The sequence below is a fragment of the Nesoenas mayeri genome, assembly GCF_963082525.1.
Source record: "Nesoenas mayeri genome assembly, chromosome: 4".
Taxonomy (NCBI): domain Eukaryota; kingdom Metazoa; phylum Chordata; class Aves; order Columbiformes; family Columbidae; genus Nesoenas; species Nesoenas mayeri.
The window spans coordinates 74,796,745-74,810,162 of NC_137540.1; the positions used below are offsets into that span (position 1 = coordinate 74,796,745).

The window sequence follows — 13,418 nt, forward strand, 5'->3', positions numbered from 1 at the left end:
AGCCTCACCCCTCTCTCCGATGGCCCAGACATGGGGTGGTTTCCTCCTCTGCATTTAATTGAGGACCTTGTGGACAGAGGAGTGGGAAGGATGAAGCAGCAGCTTCTGTTTGAGCTCACTGAGAATGAAACAGCAGCTTCTGGCATGTCAGAGGCACAGCCGAGGCCAGGCTGGCACCTCTCACTCCCAGGAGGTGGGATGTGATGCTAGATGATTAAAATGTCATGTTTTTAGAGATTAATTCGGGCCTGGAGCCTGGGTCGGTGCCCTTGCAGCTAGTCCTTCTTAAGCCATCCAGCTCAGCCTTGGGGCTGCAGCTCCCTCTCTGCCCTCACTTTTGGGGGAAGAAAGGAAAATCTGAGTATTCCTCATTAATCTGAAGACACATTTTCCCTTCAGGTTGGCGACGTCACGAACAAGAAGCCTCAGCGCCTGGTGACTCAGTTCCACTTCACCAGCTGGCCCGATTTTGGGGTCCCGTTCACCCCCATCGGGATGCTGAAATTCTTGAAGAAGGTGAAGACGTGTAACCCCCAATATGCAGGAGCGATTGTCGTGCACTGCAGGTACGTCCTGCTCATTTTTATTAAACTTTCCTGTGTTAAATGGGAATGTTCCACACAGAAACGTTAAAAAAAAAAGCATATGAATTGAAGGAACTTCTTGGAATCAGCGATGTGATGGTGTGAACAGCTCGTGCCGGGTTTGGGTCAGCTGGATGCTGAGTGAGCCAAGCTTGACACCACAGCTGGGCGTTGGTGGCATCTCCCTTGGATTTCCACTGCCCTGGGCATGTGAGGGCGATATCCCTTGTTGTGAGAACGCAGAACTCAGCTGACAGCGGGACTGAGAGCAGGGACTATGGTGTTTGACCTCCTGTGGGGTGGGTTCAGGCACAGCAGTGAGGCTGGGGGAGCCACAGAGCCTCCTGTCCGTGTTTTGGTAAGGGAAAACCCCACAGTTAAAGGCAGAGATGATCACAGAATCCTGGACTGGTTGAGTTGAAGGGACCTCTGGAGATCATCCAGTCCAACCCACCTGCTCACGCAGGGTCACCAGAGCAGATCACACAGGGTCGTGTCCGGGCGGGTTTGAATGTCTCAGAGAAGGAGACTCCACAGCCTCTCTGGGCAGCCTGGGCCAGGCTCTGGCACCTCAAAGTGAAGAAGTTTCTCCTCATATTCAGATGGAACCTCCTGCATTTCAGCCTGTGCTTGTTGCCCCTCATCCTGTCATTGGGCACCACTGAACAGAGTCTGGTCCATCCTCTTGACACCCGCCCTGGAGATATTTATCAGCATTGATAAGATCCCTATCATTGTCTCTTCTCCAGAAGACCAAGCTCTCTCAGTCTTTCATCATAAGAAAGAAGCTCCAGGCCCAAAGATGCTCCATCTTTATAGCCTCTGGTGGAGTCTCTCCAGTAATTCCTTGTCCTTCTTAAACTGGGGAGCCCAGAACTGGTCCCAGATGCAGCCTCACCAGGCAGAGGAGAGGGGCAGGATAACCCACCTTGAGCTGCTGGTCACACTGTTCCTAATCACAGAATCACAGAATAGTTGGGTTGAAGGGATGTTCCCAGCTCCCCCAGTGCCCCCCCTGCCATGAGCAAGGACATCTTCACCAGCTCAGGTTGCTCAGAGCCCCGTCCAGGCTGGCCTGGGATGTCTCCAGGGATGGTTCATCCACCACTTCTCTGGCCAACCTGGGCCAGGCTCTCACCACCCTCAGGGACAACAATTTCTTCCTTGTGTCCAGCCTGAATCTCCCTCCTTTCGTTTAAAACCAGCACCCCTTGTCCTATCACAACAGGTCCTGCTGAAAAGTCTGTCCCCACCTTTCTTATCGGCCCCTTTGAAGCACTGAGAGGGGCTCACTCTGCTTGGTGTCCTCATGCACTCTGGCCACAGTGGTTGCTGGAGATTCTCTGTGCCTCTCTCTGCAAAACCCAGGCAACGCCAAACACCAGGCTGAGAACCTCTCTCATCTCCAAAACAGATGTTGCTATTTACTCACTGCTGGGAAGCGTCTGACTTACTCCCAGACACTCCACAAGGGACCCCAACACCAACACCGCTGCACTGACCGCTTGTCCCCTCTGCTCTTTCAGCGCCGGGGTGGGACGCACAGGCACTTTTATCGTCATCGATGCCATGCTGGACATGATGCACGCGGAGAGGAAGGTGGACGTTTACGGCTTCGTGAGCCGGATCCGGGCTCAGCGCTGCCAGATGGTACAGACGGATGTAAGTGAGCTGCTCCTGCACTTTTATTTCAACTTCAGAGGTCAACAGATCCCCTTTGCACAGTCAGTGCCGGCCTGCAGAAAAGCCCACGTGAGGGTTGAGCGTCATTCCTCAGTTTGGAAGGATGCAGAGTGATGTGAGCCTTTTGCTGGATCCTGCGCTTTTTAATCCCCTTCATAGAATCACAGAGTCATTTTGGTTGAAAAAGACCCCCAAGATCATTGAGTCCAACCATTCCCCCACCCCTGGCACTGCCCCATGTCCCTGAGAACCTCATGTCCGTCTGTCCAACCCTCCAGGGATGGTGACTCCAGCACTGCCCTGGGCAGCCTGTTCCAATGCCCCACAGCCCTTTGGGGAAGAAATTGTTCCCCACATCCAACCTCAACCTCCCCTGGTGCAACTTGAGGCCGTTTCCTCTGCTCCTGGCGCTTGTTCCTGGGGAGCAGAGCCCGACCCCCCTGGCTCCAAGCTCCTTTCAGGCAGTTCAGAGATCAGAAGGTCTCCCCTCAGCTCCTGTTCTCCAGACTTGGAGAAAGTTTTGTGTCATGTCAGCTTTATGTGACGTAGTAAATACGTTCCCACTCCCCATACAGCAGCAGAAAGGTTGTCACCCACTTTTCTGGGGTCTCAGGGGTGGCCACATGCCCAACGGACACAGGTGGGCAGTGGGGAGGTGGGTTTGCAGCCAGCGTGTGTGCAGAGACTGACAGCTTCTCCCTGCAACCCCTGCAGATGCAGTATGTGTTCATATACCAAGCACTTCTGGAGCACTATCTCTACGGTGACACGGAGCTGGAGGTGACCTCGTTAGAGATCCACCTCCAGAAGATCTACAACAAAGTGCCAGGGACCAGCAGCAATGGGCTGGAAGAGGAGTTCAAGGTGAGCATGGCTGTCGTCCTGGTGGATCTGCTCCGATGGTGCTACCAGGACCACCATGTCCTCAGCTGGTGCTGGGTGGCTCTGAAAGGTCCCTCTACTTTCTCTCTCTCTTCTGCAGAAGCTCACTTCAATCAAAATTCAGAATGACAAGATGAGAACAGGCAACTTGCCGGCAAACATGAAGAAGAACAGAGTGCTTCAGATAATTCCATGTAAGACGTGTTCATCTGCCTGGGGAAGGTGTTCCCGGTGGGTGTGGGGACCGTTTGTGTGGGTGTGGGGACAGGAATCAGGCTGGAGAAGTGGGCCAGCAGCAACCTCCTGGTGTTCAACAAGGAGAAGGGCAAAGTCCTCGCCCTGGGGAGGAACAACCCAGGCACCAGTGTGTGCTGGGGACACCCAGCTGGAGAACAGCTTGGCAGGAAGGGACCTGGGGGTCCTGGCAGACACCAGGGTGACCAGGAGCCGGCAAGGTGGCCTTGTCACAAAGAGGGACAGTGGTGTCCTGGGTGGCATTAGACAAAGAGTCACCAGCAGGTTGAGGGAGGTTGATCCTTCCCTCTGCCCAGCACTGGTGAGGCCACACCTGGAGCACTGGGTCCAGTGCTGGGCTCCCCAGTACAGGAGAGACACGGACAGACTGGAGAGAGTCCAGCCAAGGGCCACAAAGATGATTCAGGGCCTGGAGCTTCTCTGCTGTGAGGAAAGGCTGAGGGAGCTGGGACTGGTCAGCATGGAGAAGGCTCAGGGGATCTCACCAACGTCCATAAACACCTGACGGGAGGGTGCAGAGGGGACGGGGCCTCTTTCCAGTGGTGCCCAGTGACAATGGCCAACGGGCACAAACAGACATGGGAGGGTCCTCATGAACATGAGGAAACACTTTCTGACGGTGAGGGTGACCAAGCACTGGCACAGGTTGACCCAAGAGGTTGTGGAGTCTCCATCCCTGGAGATCTTCAAAAGCCGTCTGGATGTGGTCATGGGCAACAACCTCTGGGTGGCCCTGGTTGATCAGGGGCTTGGACCAGATGATCTCCAAAGGTCTCGTCCCACCTCAACCACTCCCTGCTATGACTTTCTTCTCAGTAGGGTGATGCTGCCGAGGGTTTGTGTCTTAAGGGAGAAAGGAGTCCCTGTGGTGAGCAGGTCCTGGATTTCTGAGCGTCCCTTCCTCCCTTCCCAAACCAGGGCAGAAGCAGAACTGAGCCTCCTCATCCCAAACGGGTGCTGTCAACACAGGACTCTCCTTCCCACATCTCTGTCCTCTCACCCAGGGCTTGGTGACTTCACAGCTAAAGGCCACGCGTGGTTATCAAGGAATCCTGCTTTGAAGATGTTTCCCAAAACTTACATCATTTTGTTTGTGTTTCAGATGAGTTTAACCGGGTAATCATTCCAGTGAAGAGAGGGGAAGAGAACACAGACTACGTAAACGCGTCCTTCATTGACGTGAGTCTTCTTTAATCTTCTTTCCATCTTCTCCCAGTAGAAAGTCGTCACCTCACTCTGCTTTCTGCAGAAAGGATTTGCCCCCAAGATCTCTGGATTTCACAAGACTCTTTCCACTTGGCTTTGCTTTGTGTCACCGGCTGGTGCTGGTTTCTTCTCCAAGAAACCCCTGTTTACACACAGTTTCCTTGTGACCCACGGATGGTGGGAGACAAGAGCTGGAGCTTGAGCAAACCCTTCAAATTCTGGTCTTACTTCTGCAACTCCAGGCTCTGATGTTGGCTCTGGAGAAGGAGCTGCACGTAGCCATGGAAATGCTTGTTCTACGGCGCCGTTCATTTGGTCAGAAAATATCTGCTAGATTGGGTCACGGAGCGATACACAGATCCCAAACCCCTGGAGAAAAACCAGGTCAATCCCATTTCACCTGTCTGGGTGACAGCGGGTGGCGAGGCAGCGAGGTTAAGTGCTTTCCTCCCTCCGAGGAGGCGCTAAGTGATCGCACATTCTATTCTCATCAGAAACCGTATTAACTTCAGGGATGCATCTTGTACGAGTATTTATCTTCTTGCAGTGATGCCAGCGCTGGAGAAGTGACAGAGCCCTGCTCTTTTCCAGCCCAATTTCTCTCTGCATCTCCTAATGGCACTTTTTTATTCCCCCCACAAAGGATGATCACTTCCATGGTTGAACCAGTAAAACCAACTTGTTCCCAGTTATAACCTCCCAAATTAATTGCTCCCTGAAATCTCCTTTGCTGGGTCCCTGCAGGTTGCTCTGCCTTGTTCTGCATCGAGATCAAAAAGCTTAAATGTCACATAAGCAATTTTTGGTGAGAATTCAATTTCCTGCCTCTGCTGAACTTTGCTTAAATGACAAACTCCAAATGACGAAGCATCTTTAGTCACAGTCTGCAGCGAGGGCACAGGGCAACGTCAGAGGCTTTTTTGGAAACAGAAGCACTTTGTGGTTGTGGAAGAGCCAGAGTCACCCAGACTTATTACTGTTTTTCACAGAATGGTTTGGGTTGGAAAGGACCTGAAAGTTCATCTAGATACATCTAATTTTGCTTACTTCCTTCCAAAAATCCCTAGTAAAAATCATACCTGAAGTATTTGGAGCTTAAGCAAGGCTCTGCTACAACGCTCGGACTTTGCGACGTCGCTTAGGAGTGCTGGAAACCCAAATCTTTCTTCACTAAGTGGATGAGGCCATGAATATAGGGGATATGATCCTCCTTCAGCTGTTTTTCTTTAAAAACTAAGGTCTTACCCCGGTGAAGCGCTGCCTGATGGCACCTTGGCTGCCAAGCAGTGGTGCGGAGGGACGTAGCCCACCGTGAGAGCAAGTTTCCCTGCCCAGGCTGTGGTTATTCACACGGACAGCCATGATGTTCCCAAAAATTCCCTGAGCTTGGTAACCAAACCGTGTCCAGGAGCGTTTCTGCCACCGCTCCCAGCACCGTTTCACCACTAACACTGGTTTCACATCACAGGGTTATCGCCAGAAGGATTCCTACATCGCCAGCCAAGGGCCGCTGCAGCACACGATAGAGGATTTCTGGAGGATGATCTGGGAGTGGAAATCCTGCTCCATAGTGATGCTGACGGAGCTGGAGGAGAGAGGCCAGGTGAGAACCTGGGGACCTTGCGCTGCTTCAAAGGGGTCAATAAGAAAGATGGAGACAGACTTTTCAGCAGAGCCTGTTGTGATAGGACAAGGGGTGATGGTTTTAAACTAAAGGAGGGAGATTCAGGCTGGACATGAGGAAGAAATTGTTGTCCCTGAGGGTGGTGAGAGCCTGTCCCAGGTTGGGCAGAGAGGTGTTGGATGAACCATCCCTGGAGACATCCCAGGCCAGGCTGGACGGGGCTCTGAGCAACCTGAGCTGGTGAAGATGTCCCTGCTCATGGCAGAGGTTGGAACTAGATGATCTTTAAGGTCACATCCAACCCAACCCACTCTGTGAGATCCCACGTGGCTTTGGGCAGCAGCCAGTCCCAGGAGAAGACTCATTCCATTCAAGCCCATGGGAAAAGTACAGGATCTTCACCCTGTCTCCTCTTGTCCTGCTTTCTCAGGAGAAGTGTGCCCAGTACTGGCCGTCTGACGGCTCCGTGTCCTATGGAGACATCACTGTGGAGCTGAAAAAAGAGGAGGAGTGTGAGAGCTACACGGTGCGGGACCTGCTGGTAACCAACACCAGGGTAAGAGTCTGGAACTCCAGGTGGTTTTGGGTTTGGGTGTCCTCAAGCCCCACTGGTGTTTCTGGTGCTTTGCGGTTCCTCTTGCAGCTGCTCTGGCATCTTCAGCTCCATTTTCTCCATCATCCCAAAATAGTGTCTGTCCCCTTCTTCCCTACTGCTTACCTCCCACCTCAGGCGTTTCCTGTCCTCCTGATGGCTCTTAATCCATCCACCTGCCTTGTCCCTGTGCCCACCGCCAGCATCCCTCCTGCTCCCCATTCCCCACATCCTACCCTGCTCCGTGCCACAGGAATGTCCCCACTCCACAAGCAGCTTTCCTCAGTGGTTGGTTTCCCCAAAGCCTCAAGCTGGTGGGTTTCTTGATACAGACCTCAAGCAAACTGATTGACCACAAACTCTCCTCTTCCACCAGGAAAACAAGAGCCGACAGATTCGGCAGTTTCATTTCCACGGTTGGCCAGAAGTTGGGATCCCCGGGGATGGGAAGGGAATGATCAACATCATCGCAGCTGTGCAGAAGCAGCAGCAACAGTCTGGCAACCACCCCATCACTGTGCACTGCAGGTAAAGCCTGGGTTGGTCACCCCTCCAAGGGGATCTGCTCTGCAAGGACCTTTTGGTCCTTCAGAAGACGTGGGCTGAGCAGGAGCAGCCTGGGCAGATGCGATATGAGGTTTTCCTGCTCAGCTAAGCAAGGCTTCCGTCTTGTAGAGCGTGTCCTAGCTAAACTAGGAGAGACTCAGGCAGGAACGTTGGTTCCTCCATTTCTCTGGTGGTTCCCCTATGGATTGTCCCCGGGACAAAGCCAACACGGTCAGGATGGATGGTTTCCCTTACCTTCTGGTTTCTCTTTGGCAGTGCCGGAGCAGGAAGAACAGGCACCTTCTGTGCGCTGAGCACTGTCCTGGAAAGGGTGAAGGCAGAAGGGATTCTCGACGTCTTTCAGACGGTGAAGAGTTTAAGACTACAGAGGCCACATATGGTGCAGACACTGGTAAGTGTAGCTGAGCTCCTCCTGCCACCCCAGACTTCAGCAGGAATGGGCTGGGAACTCAATGTTGAGCAAAAACTTCCTCAGTTGAAGGTTTTATCTCTCCATGAAAGACTGAGAGTTGGAGGTTGGTCAGGAGGTATCTCCTCTTCCTGCTGTTAGGACAACTGGAAGAGTGGAGCTTGGCTGGCTGAAGGCATCAAGCCCCTTTAGAGCATTGACACAAGCTGTAGGAACCTCCTTGGAGACAACTCAGCCACAATCCATGTATCTATGGGTTCCAGGAGCCTTGAAACCTCTCCTGGGGTGGCTTTGGCATGGGCTTGGGTGGGCAGGGAGGGGAGAGGAGCAGGTGGGACTGGAGCACAAGTGTGATGGGAGCGGCTGAGGGACCTGGGGGGTTCAGCTGGAGAACAGGAGCTGAGGGGAGACCTTCTGATCTCTGAACTGCCTGAAAGGAGCTTGGAGCCAGGGGGGTCGGGCTCTGCTCCCCAGGAACAAGCGCCAGGAGCAGAGGAAACGGCCTCAAGTTGCACCAGGGGAGGTTGAGGTTGGATGTGGGGAACAATTTCTTCCCCAAAGGGCTGTGGGGCATTGGAACAGGCTGCCCAGGGCAGTGCTGGAGTCACCATCCCTGGAGGGTTGGACAGACGGACATGAGGTTCTCAGGGACATGGGGCAGTGCCAGGGGTGGGGGAATGGTTGGACTCGATGATCTTGGGGGTCTTTTCCAACCAAAATGATCAGTGAGTCTGTTACTAGGTGAAGTCTTCTGATAGAGATTCGCAAGGATGTTCAGGGATTTTTTTAGAGGGTCTTCTTGGGGTCAAACTCAAGTGGGAGGGGAAACGCAGTTTCTTTTGTTGGCGGCACCATCTGGTTCCTGCGCTCGCTCTGGGCTGAGGACACCAGACCCCGCTGGGTCCCAGCAGGTGCAGAGCACGGAGCATCCCATTGTATCTCAGGTGTGAATTTTCTCCATCTAACGCCGTGTTCTCCCCCAAATCCCGCAGGAACAGTACGAATTCTGCTACAAGGTGGTGCAGGAATATATCGACGCCTTCTCAGACTACGCCAACTTCAAGTGAAGAGAAACCAACACAAAACAAAAATCCACTCCCAGAAACAAATGACAGAAGAGTTGCCTTCTTTAATATTTTGTAATATTCTGTTTGTTAATATACCCCCTCCCCCCAAAAAAAAATATGTGTATATATCTTAACTGTTTTAGAGGTTGGTACCATAAGCTTCGTATTAGCTGGAGATTTTATATGTAGCAAAGTGTTAGTGCAGATACTGTTGGCTCCTTTTTTTTTCCAATGTTTTATTGGGGAATTAAATAGCGTGATGTTTGGATTAATATTGTCCTACCATCTCTCTTCTGGAGAGTTGATACAGGCTGTTATTTTGTTTGTAAATCTTTTGATTTTGTTTTTTCTTGAGGGAGTAAAGCCTTTTAAAAAAAGATAATAAGAAGAAAATGATATCCTGGATCTTACATGAAAACAAATACAACCCACAACCCCACAAGCACAAGCGTTTCCGAACCTGCAGGGAAATGGTTTCACATTTTTCCGCTGGTCAGCTCTTTAACAAAAAACCAAGGAGAAAAGAAGAAAAGGCTTATTCTGTGTGTGTGTATATATATAAATATCCTCATTTTTATATAAAAAGCAAAATAAGTTTCCTCCTTGAGGGTTTGGAAATTGTAGTGACCAGAGCAGCGACTGCAGGAATTTCACCCAAAAAACAAGAAACCAACCAACCAACCAACCAGAGTAACAAAAGGGTTTTTGCTCCCTGAAGGAAATGTCCATGTTTGGTGCCAGATTTCACACCCACTGTGGGGATCGTGGTTGTCACCATGGATGGTCGAAGTGGCCCCATTGTCCCCCTGGTCCCTTCCAGGAGGGACCTGCAGCTTCTGCAGGGGGTTTGGGGGAGAACGTGGCTCCCCGTGGTCCCAGCTCCATCTTCTCACCGCTTGTGTCTCCTCCCAAGTGCCACCCGGTCCCTTCCCTCCTCCTGCTCTGTACCAGCAGCAAACGAGAAGTTTTGGAGCCACCTCAAGCTGTGTCCATTTTCCACCCTGTGACCTTGTGCCCACGTCCTCCTTCCTCAGCTTTAAAATGAAGCTGGGAGAGCAACCTCCACCCAACCCACCAGCAGGAAAGCGTTGGAGAAACCCAGGAGATCTTCCAACAGCCGAGGTCCAGAGAACAAACCAGCTGGAGAAATTCTATTTCAGAGGCTGAGTTTATTTTATTTTATTTTATTTTATTTTAATTTAATTTTTTCTTCTCTGTACCCTCAGTTCTCCTGTGAAGTGCAGCTGAAAGTGAGGGAGAAGAGCCCTGTGTCCCAGAGGAGACAACCAGGCTTTCTCCAGCCATAGCAATGGGTAGAAAGGACCTCTGGGCTCCACCACACACACCCAACCTGCTGCAGGTCTTTGCCTCCATCCTTGGACCAGGAGACCTCCAGCCCTAGATCCTGGAGGAGATTTTAGATCTGAGCAACCTGAGCTGGTCAAGATGTCCCTGCTCATGGCAAGGGTTGGTCTAGATGAGCTTTGAAGGTCCCTTCTAACCCAAACCATTCTGTGATTCTATGATCATGTCTTCTACCATCTCCAGAGCTGCTAAAATCTGTATGTGGGCACATTTAGAACTCAGCTGGTTGCTCCAAGCACCTTGATCCATCAGGGGTTGGACTAGGTGACCTTCAAAGGTCCCTTCCCACCCAAAGCATTCAATGATTCTATGATCTGACTTGGTCCTGCCAACAATGTCTCCGTGTTTCTGCTTCTCAGGAAGGATGCGCATGGTCCTACACCTTGGAAGTGCAGGAGCAGAACTTGAGCAACGGGCCAGAAATTCAACATCATCGAGGCAACTTCACACCCTTGGGTGGGTGACATTCCACAAAAACAGCTGCAAATGCAAATCGTAGAATCATGGAAAAGTTTGGGTTGAAGGGACCTTAAAGCCCCCCCAGTGCCCTCCCTGCCATGACAGGGACATCTTCACCAGCTCAGGTTGCTCAGAGCCCCGTCCAGCCTGGCCTGGGATGTCTCCAGGGATGGTTCATCCACCACCTCTCTGGCCAACCTGGGCCAGGCTCTCACCACCCTCAGGGCCAAAACAATTAAGACGGTACAATCTTTTCACCCTCCAGACACATTTAGGGTTATTTTTCTTCCCAATGGAGGCTCCATCATGGAGAAGAATTTGAATTATCAGAGAAAGGGGCAAAAAAGAACTGATTTTTATCATTCCCCACCCAGAAGAAGAAAACCAGAAGGAAACCCTGATGGGCCAGGACACCCAGAGAGTCCTGATGGCTGAGGAAAGACCTAAGGATGCAGAAGAGCCCTGAGGACGCAGAGGTGTAGCACCCTGTGTTTAAAAAACAGCTTAACGTGGTTTGTTTTCATATTGTTTTGGTCACAAAGAGGTGTCTGGTGAAGCACCCTCCTTGTTCCCGCTGTGGTCGGAGCGACCGTGTCCTGGTTAGTGGGGGAGCTCTGCAGGCACTGGGAGAACTGGGACTGAAGGTTTCACCCCCAAGATTCATCTGGGTGCCCCCCAGGATTCATCTGGGTGCCCCCCCGGGATCACTGCAGGGGGCAACAGGGCTTGGGGACAGTGACACCCCCCCCAGCCAAGGGGGCACTGGGGGGACATGGGGCTGGACCCTCAGAAATCCTGGGAAAACCCACCCCATGAGTCCAGTTATGGAGTTTTCCAGCAGGAATTTTCTGGTGGGGGAGGTGACATGGTGGAGACAAGGGGACCCCCCCCCCGCAGCAAGCCCAAAACACCCCCAAAAATGACTTCACTGCTGCCACCATCACCTGGCACCCAACATCACCATTAATAAATGTTAATTCTTGAATTTGGGGGAATTTCGGCCAAAGCTCTAAATCACACACAGAAATAAACCCTCCTGCAATAGGAGGGGCTGCGCTTGGCCACTGTGGGGGCTCCCCCTGGGGACACGGACCCCCCAAGCACCCTCGTGCCCCCCACAACCAGGCACTGGCGGCTCAACTGGGGGCTGGCGCTGGGTGGGGAAACTGAGGCACGGAGAATTTACTCCCTCATTCAGCAAGAGCATCCCCAGGATAGAACACCCCCCCCCCCCCCCAAAAAAAAAGGGGGTGTCAGGGCACTGCCGAGGGGATTTGGGGGGGAAGGAGGTGACGGGGACTGGCACAAGGACACCGATGCCACCGATGCCACCGGTGAGGTCACGGTCCCCCATGGGAGCGATGGCAGGGCCGACGTCACCATGTCCAGCCCTACAAATAGCGGAGCTGTTTGTCACCAGCACCACTGTCACTACTGTCACTGTCACCGCTGTCACCCACCGGACAGGTGAGGCTGCTGGGGGTGGGGGGGCTGAGGGGGGTGCTGGTGGCATGTGGGGACCCTGGGGTGGGGGGTCCTGCTCGCCCCGAATCTGACCCAAATGGTGCCCTGGGGGGGCTGTCCAGGCTGGATACAAAGCCCAGCAGCACCCATGGGTGCTCATACCCTCCACATCTACATGCCCACCCCAAAGAGCACCCATGGGTGCTGAGCCTCTCTGCATCTCCATCCCCAACCCACCCCAAACGGGACCTGTGGGTGCTGAGCCCCTCTACATCTCCATCCCAAAACGGCTGCAGCAGCACCCATGGGTGCTGAACCCCTCCAGTATCTCCATCCCCAGCCCACCCCAAAGAGCACCCATGGGTGCTGAACCCCTCTGGATCTCCATCCCAAACCTGCTGCAGCAGCACCCATGGGTGCTGATCCCCTCTGCATCTCCATCCCCAACCCACCCCAAACGGGACCCATGGGTGCTCAGATCCTCTGCATCTCCATCCCCAACCCACCCCAGCAGAACCCATGGGTGCTCATCACCTCCACATCTCCATCCCAGCCCACTCCAGCAGCACCCACGGGTGCTCATCACCTCCATATCTCCATCCCAACCCACTCCAGCAGCACCCATGGGTGCTCATCACCTCCACATCTCCATCCCAACCCACCCCAGCAGTACCCATGGGTGCTCATCCCTTCTGCATCTCCATCCCAAACCTGCTGCAGCAGCATCCATGGGTGCTGAACCCCTCCAGTATCTCCATCCCAAACCCACCCCAAATAGGACCCATAGGTGCTCATCACCTCCACATCTCCATCCCAACCCACCCCAGCAGCACCCATAGGTGCTCATCACCTCCACATCTCCATCCCAACCCACCCCAGCAGCACCCACGGGTGCTCATCACCTCCACATCTCCATCCCAACCCACCCCAGCAGCACCCATAGGTGCTCATCACCTCCACATCTCCATCCCAACCCACCCCAGCAGCACCCATAGGTGCTCATCACCTCCACATCTCCATCCCAACCCACCCCAGCAGCACCCACGGGTGCTCATCACCTCCACATCTCCATCCCAACCCACCCCAGCAGCACCCACGGGTGCTCATCACCTCCACATCTCCATCCCAACCCACCCCAGCAGCACCCACGGGTGCTCATCACCTCCACATCTCCATCCCAACCCACCCCAGCAGCACCCATAGGTGCTCATCACCTCCACATCTCCATCCCAACCCACCCCAGCAGCACCCACGGGTGCTC

General features: G+C 53.2%; 1 protein-coding gene across 5 annotated transcripts in view; it reads left to right on the forward strand.

Annotated features, from left to right (window-relative positions):
• The window catches only part of PTPRA (protein tyrosine phosphatase receptor type A), a 130,520-nt gene extending 121,296 nt beyond the window's left edge, over nucleotides 1-9,224 (forward strand). For all 5 annotated transcript variants that reach the window (XM_080344414.1, XM_080344413.1, XM_080344415.1 and 2 more), the window contains 10 exons: nucleotides 400-566; nucleotides 2,111-2,246; nucleotides 2,982-3,131; nucleotides 3,250-3,343; nucleotides 4,507-4,583; nucleotides 6,079-6,213; nucleotides 6,665-6,790; nucleotides 7,203-7,354; nucleotides 7,649-7,784; nucleotides 8,795-9,224. In XM_080344414.1, coding sequence (XP_080200540.1) covers nucleotides 400-566; nucleotides 2,111-2,246; nucleotides 2,982-3,131; nucleotides 3,250-3,343; nucleotides 4,507-4,583; nucleotides 6,079-6,213; nucleotides 6,665-6,790; nucleotides 7,203-7,354; nucleotides 7,649-7,784; nucleotides 8,795-8,869 — 1,248 coding nt within the window. In that variant the 3' untranslated portion in view covers nucleotides 8,870-9,224. The remainder of the gene's footprint in view (nucleotides 1-399; nucleotides 567-2,110; nucleotides 2,247-2,981; nucleotides 3,132-3,249; nucleotides 3,344-4,506; nucleotides 4,584-6,078; nucleotides 6,214-6,664; nucleotides 6,791-7,202; nucleotides 7,355-7,648; nucleotides 7,785-8,794) is intronic.
• Nucleotides 9,225-13,418: the final 4,194 nt, after the last annotated feature.